The 13,137-nt window shown below is 39.0% G+C and overlaps 1 protein-coding gene across 3 annotated transcripts; it reads right to left on the bottom strand.

The window, feature by feature from the left end:
• Positions 1-817: 817 nt before the first annotated feature.
• On the bottom strand, positions 818-12,183 carry LOC147304127 (catenin beta-1-like). 3 transcript variants are annotated; one of them, XM_086279364.1, is made up of 17 exons: positions 11,901-12,183; positions 10,869-10,918; positions 9,931-10,140; positions 9,064-9,314; positions 8,716-8,954; positions 6,322-6,523; positions 6,064-6,208; positions 5,802-5,905; positions 5,543-5,677; positions 5,230-5,433; positions 4,961-5,119; positions 4,691-4,810; positions 4,161-4,311; positions 3,948-4,069; positions 3,743-3,803; positions 1,894-2,089; positions 818-1,793 (listed from the first exon to the last, which is right to left on the bottom strand). In XM_086279364.1, the coding sequence occupies exons 2-16, from the start codon at positions 10,879-10,881 to the stop codon at positions 1,899-1,901; spliced, it is 2,307 nt and encodes a 768-aa protein (XP_086135490.1). In that variant the 5' UTR covers positions 10,882-10,918; positions 11,901-12,183; the 3' UTR covers positions 818-1,793; positions 1,894-1,898. The 3 variants fall into 3 exon arrangements, with proteins under 3 accessions (XP_086135490.1, XP_086135491.1, XP_086135489.1); XM_086279365.1 differs by lacking the exons at positions 10,869-10,918; positions 11,901-12,183 and adding an exon at positions 10,245-10,806; XM_086279363.1 differs by lacking the exons at positions 10,869-10,918; positions 11,901-12,183 and having other exon boundaries at positions 9,931-10,806.
• Between the last annotated feature and the right edge of the window lie 954 nt (positions 12,184-13,137).

Genomic DNA, 13,137 nt, shown 5'->3' on the forward strand with positions numbered 1-13,137 from the left:
CACTGACTTTAGTCAGAGTATAAAAAGCACAGTGCATTATTCTTTAACAACTATGTTCAAACCACTAAAGCAGACCATTAAGTCGCTCCTTTGTTAGTTTTCTTCAGTGTCAAAAGCTCACAGAAAGCATCACCCTTCCTATTGAGAAGTGAACTTCAAACATCTTTCCTCCATAATCCACCTTAAACTGCTCACTGAGCAGGGCTTTGTCATGTCTTACTCTGTGACCAGTTTATATTGATACTTTGGTTTTCTTTGCTTTTCAACTCATCAGTGCTCTTACAAAATTGTTGGCTGCATGTGAAAAGATAGTTTCTATTGTGATAACTGTCCTACCTTTGCCGTTTAATATATGCGAGGGCTGCTTTTACAGGCTGACAACATGAGCTCATCAATTGTGTTATATACCAACTAACAAGCGAAACGCACAAGAGGGGGGAGAGAGAAAAAAAAAACAAAAAAAACCAAACAAACTTCATTTCAGCTCTTTTAATGAAAAAGGGACCATCTTTAACCAACAATATTAGCAACCGCTAATACTACAGTAGGGTAATAGCCTCAATTCTCATGAATGTGCATTCAAAAGGGATTTTTGATAATCTATAGTACTGCTTATAACATAGTGCACCTTTAAATTCAATGTGGGCCAGACGTTAGCACATCTGCATCTAAAAAAAAAATTTAAAAAAAAAACCACATTTGCAAATAAGTGCTGATTACTGTGATTATCCAACGGACATCATTTGACGATGGTAGTCTTAACAATTGACAAAAAACATGCTCTAAACTTTAAGTAAAGAAACTGAACAGACACCAGTTGAAATAAAATGTAATTTTATTGTTCAGCCGTGTCACAACCTCGTCTCCAAAATAAGCACAGCAGGACTACAACTGTTCATCAACCTAGCTACCTTTGATAGCACATAAAACCAGGTTTTATAAGACCACCAACGATAGCGTTAAACTTTTCTATCAGACAACCAATGATAGCATACAAAATAGTTGTTAACCTACCAGTGATACTGTATATAAAACACTTGTCTCTAAATTTATCCCCAACCCACCCTCAATTTCACCCGCATCCCTCTTTAGAACATTTGTGACACCGACATATTTTATGCTTAAACAAGCACATAAAGAATGCATAATTCTCCATTTTCGAGCTTATAAAAAAAACTACACAATGTTACACTTTAAGTCAGAGTACAATTCAACTGATTATTAGTGTTCTACACATTCGACCATAAACCAAAGGAACATTGTATAATATCACTATAACTTAACACTACATGTAATATACGTTTAAAAAAAAAAATAAAAAAAATTACAAATGATTAGCATTGAAAAGGAAATGAACATGGCTAGTGAAGGCAAGCTGGGTCAGTACCATAACAGAATGAGTAATACAAAAAAGAAATAAAAAATGTATAAGAAAAATAGAAACAAAATTAAAAAAAAAAAAAAAAAAAAAAACTGATAATACAGGCAAGGCTAAAACAATTGTGTTTCAAACTTTAAAATCCATCTCTGTTGCACTCATCCATAATGGTAACCTGCTCCAAGACCTCCAATGAGTGATTCCACATCTGATCCTTTAACCCTTCTCCACCCCCCCCACACACACACACACTTTCAACTTGCTTAAACATTCCTGTGGCAACCATCTTAGTTTTCTTGTGTCAGGCACTTTCTAATACCCCTTACTCCTCTCTTTACCTTTAACACACAGGCCAATCATAATGCTGCTTCAGAAAATACAGGCCAATCACAATGCAGGTTCTATCAGAATACAACTGCAAAAAAAAGAAGCATAGGACAAAGATGATATATTAATATCGTCCCGGTGATATAAGAAGAAGCTTTACTGCTAACTGATAATCAAGTCCAACTTACCAATTCTACAGGTCTGTGTCAAACCAGGCCAGCTGGTTGCTGTCCATTAGGTCCTGGGTGTGGCCGAGGTCTGGCAATGGATCAGTGTGGTGACCCAGGTCGGGCAGAGTGTCAGCATGGTAGTCAGCACCTTCCATCATAGGGTCTAACAGGGTATCCTGACCGTAAGCTGGTGGGTAGGCCCGGTAGGCTGCATCTGAAAAGCAAAAGAGAAAAGTACAGTAAGTGATAACGGGTCCAAAGTATAAACACACTTCAGTTTAGTCGTTTTACTCTTAAACAGCAAAATGAACAGCCAACAGTGGTAAATATCAGCATGTGATCTTGAACAAATGATGAAGTGATGCACAAATCATTTTGATCATTAAAAATAAATAAAAAAAAAAAATTGTGGGTTGTAGTGTATAGTCACACTTCAAATTAATAAAAGCCTTTATGCAGTGTCTGCAAACCAAAAATCTAAATATTAGTGCAGTAACAATTAAGTTCTTGATAGTGTCTTGTTTACTTTGAAGACTGATCAGTGCCAGGCACACTTACTAGTCACAGAGGGCTCAAATTAAAGGTAGCCCCTCGTTTCCCCACTCACGTCAAAGCAGATTTTAACGGCTAAAACGTGAAACACTAATTTAAGGTTTGTGTTACACTATTTAGCTATAAGGCGATTTAACCACAGATAGGTCCTATAATACTATGTTGCTCCCTGGTCTGGAATATGCAGACCGTGCAGCTTTAGTCAGATATAACCCTCAATTATCACCTGGCAATTGTATAAATACTCAGTTACTGCAGAGTGGGGCTTAACAAACCAGCGGCTGACATCACAGAGGTCACGTCCCTCTTTTATACAACTTATTTAACACGATTCGGTAGATGTGGTTAAATGGCACTGTGGGATATAAGCAAATCTTATAATACATTAAAAATGTATTTATTTCTTTGTCCACCAACTCTTGTTAGATCAGGAGCTGAGCAAACGCAAGTTATAACTATCAAATATTACAGCATCATGCTGCCCAGCAAGGACCCTGCAATGGGATAAAATGACCAATTTAAGCATTTATGCACCAGTAACACCTTATAAAAGCAATTTATTTTTATTTTGTAGATACAAAATAACATCTGATTTATTCCCCAGATGTGATGCCATCAACCTGCTGGGCAACCACCTATCAAGGGGATTATATACACACCTTTTTTTTTTTTTATTTAAAATTCTCAGTGAGATTAAGTATCATTTGCAAACAGCATGAGCAGTCCAAACAATACTCTAGCATGGGTATGTGTGATAAATCTCATGCTACTTTAAGGCCACCTTGTTTCTTATCAGCTTTTTTTGTCATGTGTCACTTGTTAAATTGTGCATTTAAATAATCTTGTTTTGAACTTCTGTCAAAGCACTTTATCTTTTCTGCCCTTCAAATTTTACTGACACACCTCAAGCATATATGCATTGCACAAAAGCAAAAAACAGAAACGGGGGGGGGGGGGGGTCAAATCATTTTTGATCGTTTACAAGAACAGTTATTATGCAATCTTATTGCTTTTGGTCCGTTTACAAAAAACAAACAGAACAAAAACTATTTTCTTAGTCCAGGTTTGAGTGCCACTAATACTGGGTAAGCATTTCTAGAAATAACCAATGGTTAGAAATAACAATTACATTTTTAGTTAAGCAAATAGTACAAGTAGAATTTCAATATGCACATGCATGCTGCAATTATAAGATTAAGTTTTGGAAGAAAAAAAAATTGCTATCACAGCAAGTTGTGCAATTAATTTTTTAAGTCAACTTACAGAGCTGCACATAAGAAATAAACACATAAATGAACAAAAATGAAGTACTCACCATCCTGCCTATAAGCAAGAGGGTCTCCCTGTGCACCTATATCCAATCCCAGGTCTCCGGTCTATAGAAAGATTAAGAATTGAGTGAGTTGTACAATTTGAGGTAAACCAGCAAAATAGATTAAGGCAAATTGATCATAAATTGCCTCATTTTCTTGTTTCAATGGGGAAAAATGCAAAAGTTAAAGATATTAATGTGCACGTACATCATTCCAGGCCATAGGCTCAGTTCTGAACAAAGAGCTGGTCAGCTCCACAGAAAGGCGTTTCTTGTAGTCCTGGGGCTTATCCTCAGACATGCGGAACAGGACAGCTGCAGCATAGGTTGCTACAAGAAGAATGCACAGCAACAGTCAGAGATTTCAAGCTACCACTAGCAAAAATGTGTACAGTTTGTATTTTGTTCCTTGCACACTCACCAACTCCCTCATTACGGGAGTGCAGCAGCTCAGTGAGAGGTGCAGTGGCTCCTTCAGCTTCGATTGCCTCAGCAGCTTCTTTATCCTGGGCCAGTTCACACAGCACACCTGCTGCCACACGCTGGATATTCTCCACTGGAGAATAAAGCAACTGAAAACAAAAGCAGACAATGAACAACATAGTTAATACAATTAGTGTAAGTAGTGGACAAATGGTGCAAAAAAAAAAAAAAAAAAACAAACAAACTAATGAGACTATAGGGACAGAAATAAGGGATTATAGCAATGATAAGTGTTAAAAAACAAACAACAAAAAAAAAAAAACAAACGACAAAAAAAAAAAAACCCTGTCCCAGCTTCTTTTTTTTTTCCCTCTTTTTTTTTTTTAAATTAAAAAAAATTAAATCTGGCATCAGGTTCAAAATAAGTATTTTGGAAATTTTTAAGTGTCACAAACAAACTTAAGATTGATTTTTAAAAACAAAACAAAACACTGGGCGTGGAACTGGAAGTTGGGGTTTTATCCTCACCTGGACAAAAAGTGGAATGGTGTTGAGCCCTCTGATGACGATTCTGTTGTGCACATCTCGGGCCAAGATGTGCAGAGCTCCTGTGCAACCTTCCACTATTTCCTCCATGCGCACACCCTCCTGTATGATTCAAGTTTTCATGAGATGAAAGGGAGAAAGGGAGAAAAAAACAACAAAACAACAAAACAAAAAAAAAAAAAAAAAAAAAAAAAAAAAACCACACCACATTCTTGATGTTCAGATAAAGAAAACATCTAGCTTGTTACACACCACAAACTGCTGCTGGTTGCCTCCCATGCTAGTGCGCCTCTGGGTGTCCTGATGAGCTCTGACAAGCAGCTGTACCAGTCGAGGGATAGCGCCTTGCTCCCGCAAAGCACTGTGGTTGGCTGGGCAGAGAGCCAGGTTGCGAATCAGACCAACTGTGGCCTATAAGGGAAGGAATATTTGGCATATTTAGAGTTGGAATATATCTTCATGAATTCTGAGAGTGATTTTACCAGTCATCTGGAAATATGTAAAAGTAAAGGAATAACGACCTTGATTAAAGGCCAGTGGGATGGAGGGTGCAGCAATTTGACCACCACAGGCAGGCCATAGTGAAGGCGAACAGCATTCTGGGCCATCTCAGCATCCTGATGGCGGGAAGTCAGGTGACGAAGTGCACAGACCGCAGGCTCTGTGATGTCCTCTCTGTCACCAGCTCGAAGTACTGTTCGCACTAAAGCCTCAATGCCACCAACCTAACAAAAGGGGGGGGGGGTTAGTGCCAGATAAAGATTTTTTCTTTTTTAAATTCATTTCCACACCACAGCATTTTTATATTTTCTAAGAAGCTGTGCGTTTACTTACCTGACAGACCATGAGTTTGTTACTATAATTGTTGCAGGTTAGGTTGGAGAGGATGCCTGCGGCACATGTTACGACATTGATGTCATCACTGCCCAGCAGCTGGACTAGAGTGCCCAAGAGACCTTCCATCCCCTCCTAGAGAGCAGAGGACAGGACAGAAAAGACATCTAAATAAAGTAGACTATCAGAATTTATGAGTTTTATTCAAGAAGTTACATTAAGTGGGATTCTTTTAAGGAGGCGACCCTTGTATGTTTACCTGTTTAGTGGCAGCATCTGAAAGATTCCTCAGAGTCCAGAGGCAGTTCTGGACCAGACGCTGGCTGGGGTCTGTCAGATGAAGTCCCAAAGCCTGCATGCCTCCTACAAACAAGGTCAGACAACATTTTACTATTAGAAGCCCTTCTGCACTGAAGAAAAGCATAACAGTAAACAAGCGAGACCTGTAATAATGCCCACAGTTGTACTGCAATGATTTAAATACAGCATACATTTTTAATTTGTATTTATTTTTTACATACCAGCCTCTACAATGGCAGGCTTGTTGCTTGAGCAGACTGAGAGAACCTTGAGCACCCTGCTTGTGGTCCACAGCAGTTTCTCATATGTGAAAGTCCTCATGATGTTGACCAGAGCCTGGGGTCCACCGCTGGCCAGAATGATCAGCTAAGAATAAAGACAAGTTTATGTTTATACTGGCATACAAACTGCTGGTTGTTTTAGCAGACAAGTACGAAGACAATGTACTCAAGTTGATAAATTAGTCAGAGCTCCAATACCTTGCTTTCCTGATTGCCATATGCCAAGATCTGCAGGCAGTCAGTAGTGATGGCCAGAAACTTGACATTAGTGTTGGACAACAGTGCCACCATCTTCTGCAATCCTCCAGCTAGGCGCACTGCCATTTTTGCCCCTTCCTGATGCAACAACAGGTTGTGGAGTGTGGTGATAGCATAGAACAAAACGCTGTCCACCGGTGAACTAAAGGGGAGGGGAAAATAAAGGAAAAGTAGTTATGGAAAAGTTGACTCATCTTTAAAGAATCTATGTAACAGTAAAATGCAAACAAGCATGCCACACATTCACACACCGAGTGCAAGTTTGTCATACACAGGGCATTATGACTCGGCTTAGATGCCAATAAAAACAAAAAAATTAAAAGAAAAAAATAAGATACACCAAGTGCCATTACACATTTTGAGTTGTTTGCATAAGCAACAGATGCAAGACCACATTTTATGAATAATCAAAATTGTTTTAACTATAACTTCCAAAGATTATACAACCATTAATAGTGCAATTCAACAGCAGTTTTATTAAGTCTCCAAAGCCTATTAATTGTCCAGTTAAGTTTAGCAATTGGAAATGACTCAGCACAAAAAAAAAAAAAAAAAAAAAAAAAAAACCAACAAAAAAAAACAACAACATTATTTTACCAGGACTCACATCTACTGTAAAGCCATTTGCAAATTAATGCTGATACTTAAGAGAACTGAACCAGTACATCACTTTTCCCTTTCTGTTCTCATCTCTCATCCAATCTCAAGGCAACATTTACATAATTTCAAGAGCAATAAAAGCAGTACAGAGAAATGCTCACTGCAAAATGGATAAAAACCTCACGGTCAAACCATTAAAGCCCTAAAAACTTTAAAATGGTACCTATATGCAAGTTTATTCAGCAGTTTTACAAAAAGGTGGCAGTTCCTTTCTTCTTGATGTACTGCTCCATCTTTCACTTAAACCATTAGTAATATGATTCCAGGAACAAATTCAAACACATGTGCGCCATCCAACAGGCTGTAACTTGCCAGAGATCCAACTGTTTTGGCTGTGTGTTTAGGCTTTTCATGAAGAAACGCAAACACTAAAAGAAAGGAAGGAGGGCAGACATTTCAACTGAGTTGCAGGACCTTTTCTTTTGAAATTTGTCTGGTTGTGAATGTCTGGATTGGCTATATTGTAACACAACCAACATTTGTCAATCTGTTTAGCCCACATCAAAGTATGCGTGCTAAACTGTACATAGTTATGGAAAATTATAATAGTGTCAACATTTTCAGTGTATTTGCTTGGTCATAATTGATAAGACTTACAGCAGAACACACTGTTGCATTGTACAGACTTGCACAGCAGACTGTGGAAAGCTCAAGCATCTGAGAACAGATGATCTTAAAATAAAGATATTCTGCAAATAACTTTAGTCATACAGGACTGAAGTAATCATCTAAAACTATACCAAGCAGACATTACAAGCTATAAAGCAGCACTACATAGCACATTGGGTAGCACTTTGTAATGTCTCACTACTAAGCATTAGTAAGGTATTAGGGATCACTAAATCCATCATTTATATATCACTACATCTCCTTAGAATGTAATTTATAAATACAGATGTAATTGTACTGATACATACAAGTACTACCCATCTGTTAATGTACACTATACAGCAATCGCTGCTATTAATCAGTCATAATATATGTATATTTATAAATGCCATGTTAAGTAGGAGTAATGTTATATAAATGATGAATTAAGCACTTGCCAATACCTTAATAGCAGGAAATTATAATAAAGGGCAACCAAAGATTTAAAGAAATGTTCTATACAATGCTGAACATCCTGGACTGGGCACTGGAACACCATCCTAGAGTGTCTTTTCTCACATATAGCAAACGCGACCAGAAACATCAAATTAGGCAAGTTGGACACATCAAGCAGAAAAGTAAGAAGTAAGAAAAGTATAAAGACAACCTACTAGCTGTGAATTGAACATTTACTCAATTTCAAGAGGAATAAAAGTACAGAAAAATGCTCTGTACTTAATTTGACAATTGGAAAACCTCATTGTTAAACTATTAGCTAGCCTCTACCAATCTCACATTTGCACAACTGGACATTGCACAGAATAAGTCCAAGGGAGATAGTAGATTAACGACCTAACATCTGATGCCACTACATTTGCATTCACACATGCACCTCAACCTGTAAATGTCTGTAAAGTTCAGGACTGCAGTGCCAAGTGTGGAAATTGCTTCAGTCAGGTGTTCTGTATTCTAGTCACCAAATGTCTCATTGACATTCTCCATTACATAATCTGTACTAAAGGTTGAAGGGGCTGGCTGCAGCACATATTACAATTTTGATTTTGTCACTAAAATCCCATTTCTTACCTCAGCATCTTGACCAGGGCAGGGATGCCTCCAGATTTGAAGATAGCAAGGAGACCCTCTCGATGGTGGGAAAGGTTGTGTAAGGTGCCAGCAGAACAACGAGCAGTCTCCACATCACCACTATTTTGCATGGCGCGAACAACTGCTGAAACCATTTGTGGTGAACGCATAAGGGCATGGCGAGATGCCTCTTTCTTTGACAACTGATGCACCATTACAGCTGCTTTATTCACAACAACCTAGGACAAAGAATATGTTTGTTAGTGATGCCAGCTGTATTGCTACCAACTACAACGATATCAGAAGTTACCTTGTCGGCATCTGATTTTATTAACATGTTAAGCATACCTGGTCCTCATCATTAAGCAGTTTAGTGAGCTCAGGGATCGCACGAGTGGCCAGCTCAGCATCATCTTGATAGTTAATGAGGTTAACTACAGCATGCTTTAGCATTTGCGATGGCTCTGCAAGACGCTGCACAGCAGTTGGATGGGCTGCATCCAGCTGAGTAGGTGGGATCTGGATGCCCTCCTCCAAAGTCTCAGGGAACATGGCAGCGCGTACACGCTGGGCCCGGGTCATGGCATAGCCCTCAATGTCTGACAGAAATGGAAAATTACAATACAATTACGCTACAGAAATATAAAGAACAGTTTCTTTTAGCATTTCAATCATGTACAATCAAGCCTGCCGTTTTTATTTTAAATGAATTTTTATTAAATTAATTTATTCCTGATCAATTTTTTAAAAGAGTAGTAATTTCACAATACACAAGAGTAAAAGCACCACGCGAAACCCAATCAGTGCCTAACAGTACATGCCACATAACCAAACCAGCTCAGAGCCTCAGGCATGGACACCAAAAGACCTCTGAAGGTGTCCTTTGATATCTGATACCAAGACAGTTCATAATCCTTTAAGTCCTGTAATTTCCAAGTTGTAGTTGGCATGAATCAGACTTGCCACAGCGTGAGCTTGTAGTTGGTCCTTCCTCGAATCATTGTCTGTTGGTACTCACTACAGGATAAGCCTTTATGACTCAGGATCACTACAGCCGTCTTAGCATCATTTGACTCTTCTCAAAATTGTTTGTCTTTATGTTTCCATTTTATCTTACATTCACCATATTGACTAACATATTTCCTGAGTACAAATGAGTGAATATTTGAGTGGATATAATATTTTGGCTCCTGTGCCTACATTAGTATCTCATACCTGTAGCCTCTGGAGTGAAAGGCTGGTTGAACTCCCAGTCATAAAGAGTTGGATCATCCTCTTCAGCATCTGGGTTCCCTTTACCGCTCAGGGATGGTGCTGTGGTTGTGACGCCAGACTGAATGCCTGAGTCCAGATAGGACTGCTGCTGCCACTGACTTACAACAACCTTGCTGTCACCTATTGCCATGTCCAACTCCATCAAATCAGCTGTGCAAAAAAAGGACAAAGTGAGACACAAGAAGGAATACATGAGAAAAAATATTTACTTCACCAACTTTAAGCATAGTTTTCAAATAAGATCTTTCACCAACCTTATTTATGGAAGTTTGTTGTAGGAAAATAAAGAGCGGGAAAATTAAATTGACAAGTATACATTTGTTTAACTGAAACCAAAAAGAAATATCTCTCTCTACATGTGATACTCTAGGGTACTTTGCTGGTAATTTTAACATTTCTCGTCATACCAACTTAAGATTCATTTAAATCAAATCAAATCACTTTTATTGTCACATCACATGTGCAGGTACATTGGTACAGCACATGTGAGTGAAATTCTTGTGTGCGAGCTTCACAAGCAACAGAGTTGTGCAAAATACAATAATGTAAACAAGCAAAATACAAAAATGGCTACATCTGAAACTAATAAATATATGTACAATATATAATAGTATATGCATTTCTGGATGTGTATACTAAATATTTTTCTACGTGTGTGTGTGTGTGTACACATATTTTACAAATTAAAATATGTGTACACACACACACACACACACACACACACACACACACACACTTAGTTAACTGAAAGACAAAACTAGATGAAAGAAAAACCTAAAAACAACTTATTTAAGATACCGTGAAATCTGGTCTCAAATGAGCTTTATACTGAGATCTTAAAACAAAAGTCTTGAAAATGATCAGTTCTCCATACTTACACTGGGTAGCCATTGTTCTTGCCTGCCCTCAGCCCGCACAGCAGATATACCTGTAAAAAAATGTTTCGCACACTCAGGAAAAACTACCAACTCAAACTCAACTTCATTTCTGGCAAAACCAAACCGTCAAGCTCTGGGTTTCTCCAGCGACCACTCAATATTAAAGTCACAGTCTACTGCTCTACCTGTATAAGTGATCGAGATGCTTGTTTGGTTTGCTATCTTAGCTTTGAGGGGAAATGCCGAGCCTCCACCTCCAAACGAGTGAGTAAAGCGGTGGGTATTTCCAGGCCAGCACGAACACAATTCACCATTCAGCGGCAAAGAACATCAAAGGCATATTTCTCCCCCTCCCCCTACCACGGCCAAGTTCCGACCTCGCAGCTTGGGTTTCCAATGAGAGAAACTACCCCCCCCTCCGCCCCGCAATCACTTCAATGACTCCTCCTCTCATGGTGGGTCCAACTACAAGCGTAACAAGCTGGCTAATCACAACTAATCGAGAAAAAAAAAAAACCCTAAATGGATGGTCTCACCAATCACCAAATATATTTTATTTGTACACAATTCAAGGACTAGCGTGTATTAGCCACCCCTATTAGCTAACAGGTTGGCTAGCTTACCTTGAAAGCTCGTTATGCTAGCCTAACGTGCGCAGCTAACCTATCCGCTAGTTAGCTAACATAAACAAACACTGTTTAGGAATTTGACCACTGTCTAAAAATGCGCATGAGCAGTCCTGAGAAGCAACCAATATTGATAGCCGTTATTTTTCACAAACATATCCATTAGTACAATCCCGACTTTCAAGCACGCTCCCATTTTTAAATTTCTGATTTGATAAGCACAGCTAGCCAGGACGTATGAAAAGTAGTTCCAAGCGCCACCGTACAAAACCTGCTGTGCTGCCAGCCAAATCAGAAAACCCCACCGGAGCCCCCTCCCTAGCCAAAGACGATTTTCTTTGCTAAACCATAACCTGACGCACTGTACGATATTGTATAAAAGTGGTAATAAGCGTAGCATATTTACCAGAATCGAGCGGCACCTCCGTGGTTCTTGTCAGGAGAAAAGAAATCCCCTTTCTCTTAGCTGAAAATAGGAGAAGGGCTGCTAGGTGAACCACCCGTAGAAGTCCGAACCACACCCGCTGCTGCGCCGCCGAAGATGTTGCTTCCGCCAGTGCAATCAAACATCAAGATGGCGAACGGAGAAATACAGTATTCTTCCGCACTTGGAAAACTAGGGCCTCGGATTTAAACAAAGTTGTAGCATCAAAAATCACAGTTTTACCGTAATAGCCAGGTAGTGGTGTCTTTTTGTTTTAAGAACAAGAGCTGTGTTGGCTCTTAGGTCTTATAGCAAGGTAATGAGAGTTTTTCATGTGGGAAGCGGCGGTGGGGTAGTGGAGGGGAAGGCGAGGTGCCTTCATTAGACAGGAATGAGATTCAGCGGGTGCTAATATGACAGAGCGCTTTGATTAACATGCAGCAAATGAAAAAGGCACAAACATTTCCGCTAATAGGACTCTACGTTCATTTACTTAATGAGTGAATTAAGTCGCAGTTTTGGCAAGCATGGTCCGAGCACTTTCTACACCTGTATACAGTTAAAGAGGGATTTTGCAAATGCTTGACTGCAGTAGTTAATGGAAGAAGAGGAGGGTGGATAGGAGAGGGGATGGAGGGACAGAGTCAGCTACACGCTATATAAAATTCCTATAATAATTACATAATTAAATCGACCACATTGTACTTTCCAGGAGGCATTAAGTGATCTTGAACTGATACATGAGGTTTACAAGTCTTAGGATCATTTAATATTTTGATTATTTTGAAATTATCGGAACATTGCTAATATGTGCATTTTATTCTGGGCAGCTGTATATGTATTTGGTATGCACAGGCAGTGTATCAGTCTAATAGTCAAACATTCACTTATGCTTTTAATACATTCCTGCCTGTGCTTAAGCTTCTTAGGATTGCATACACACAAGCATCAAAAGAATTAGTTAATCGACTGCAGAGCTCAATTTACCCCATTTAAGAGTCATAAAATGAGAGAGGCTGTTGATATGAAATGAACACATGCAAAGCACAGAGCAATGCGGACTATTTGTGCATGATCATGTGCGCCATGCATGCCTCAAGCCAGAAAAGGTCAAAGTCCAAAGTGCTATTGAGAAGCATATACCTACTGTTGTTACTACTGTTACTATAGTGACTGACAGGTACGATACTACAATGAAAAGTTTTATATTCCTGTAATT

This window comes from Aulonocara sp. 'chitande type north' Nkhata Bay, linkage group LG22 (genome assembly GCF_057382095.1).
Source record: "Aulonocara sp. 'chitande type north' Nkhata Bay isolate Kocher_YH1m ecotype deep benthic linkage group LG22, A_spYH_male_GT1.1, whole genome shotgun sequence".
Taxonomy (NCBI): Eukaryota; Metazoa; Chordata; class Actinopteri; order Cichliformes; family Cichlidae; genus Aulonocara; species Aulonocara sp. 'chitande type north' Nkhata Bay.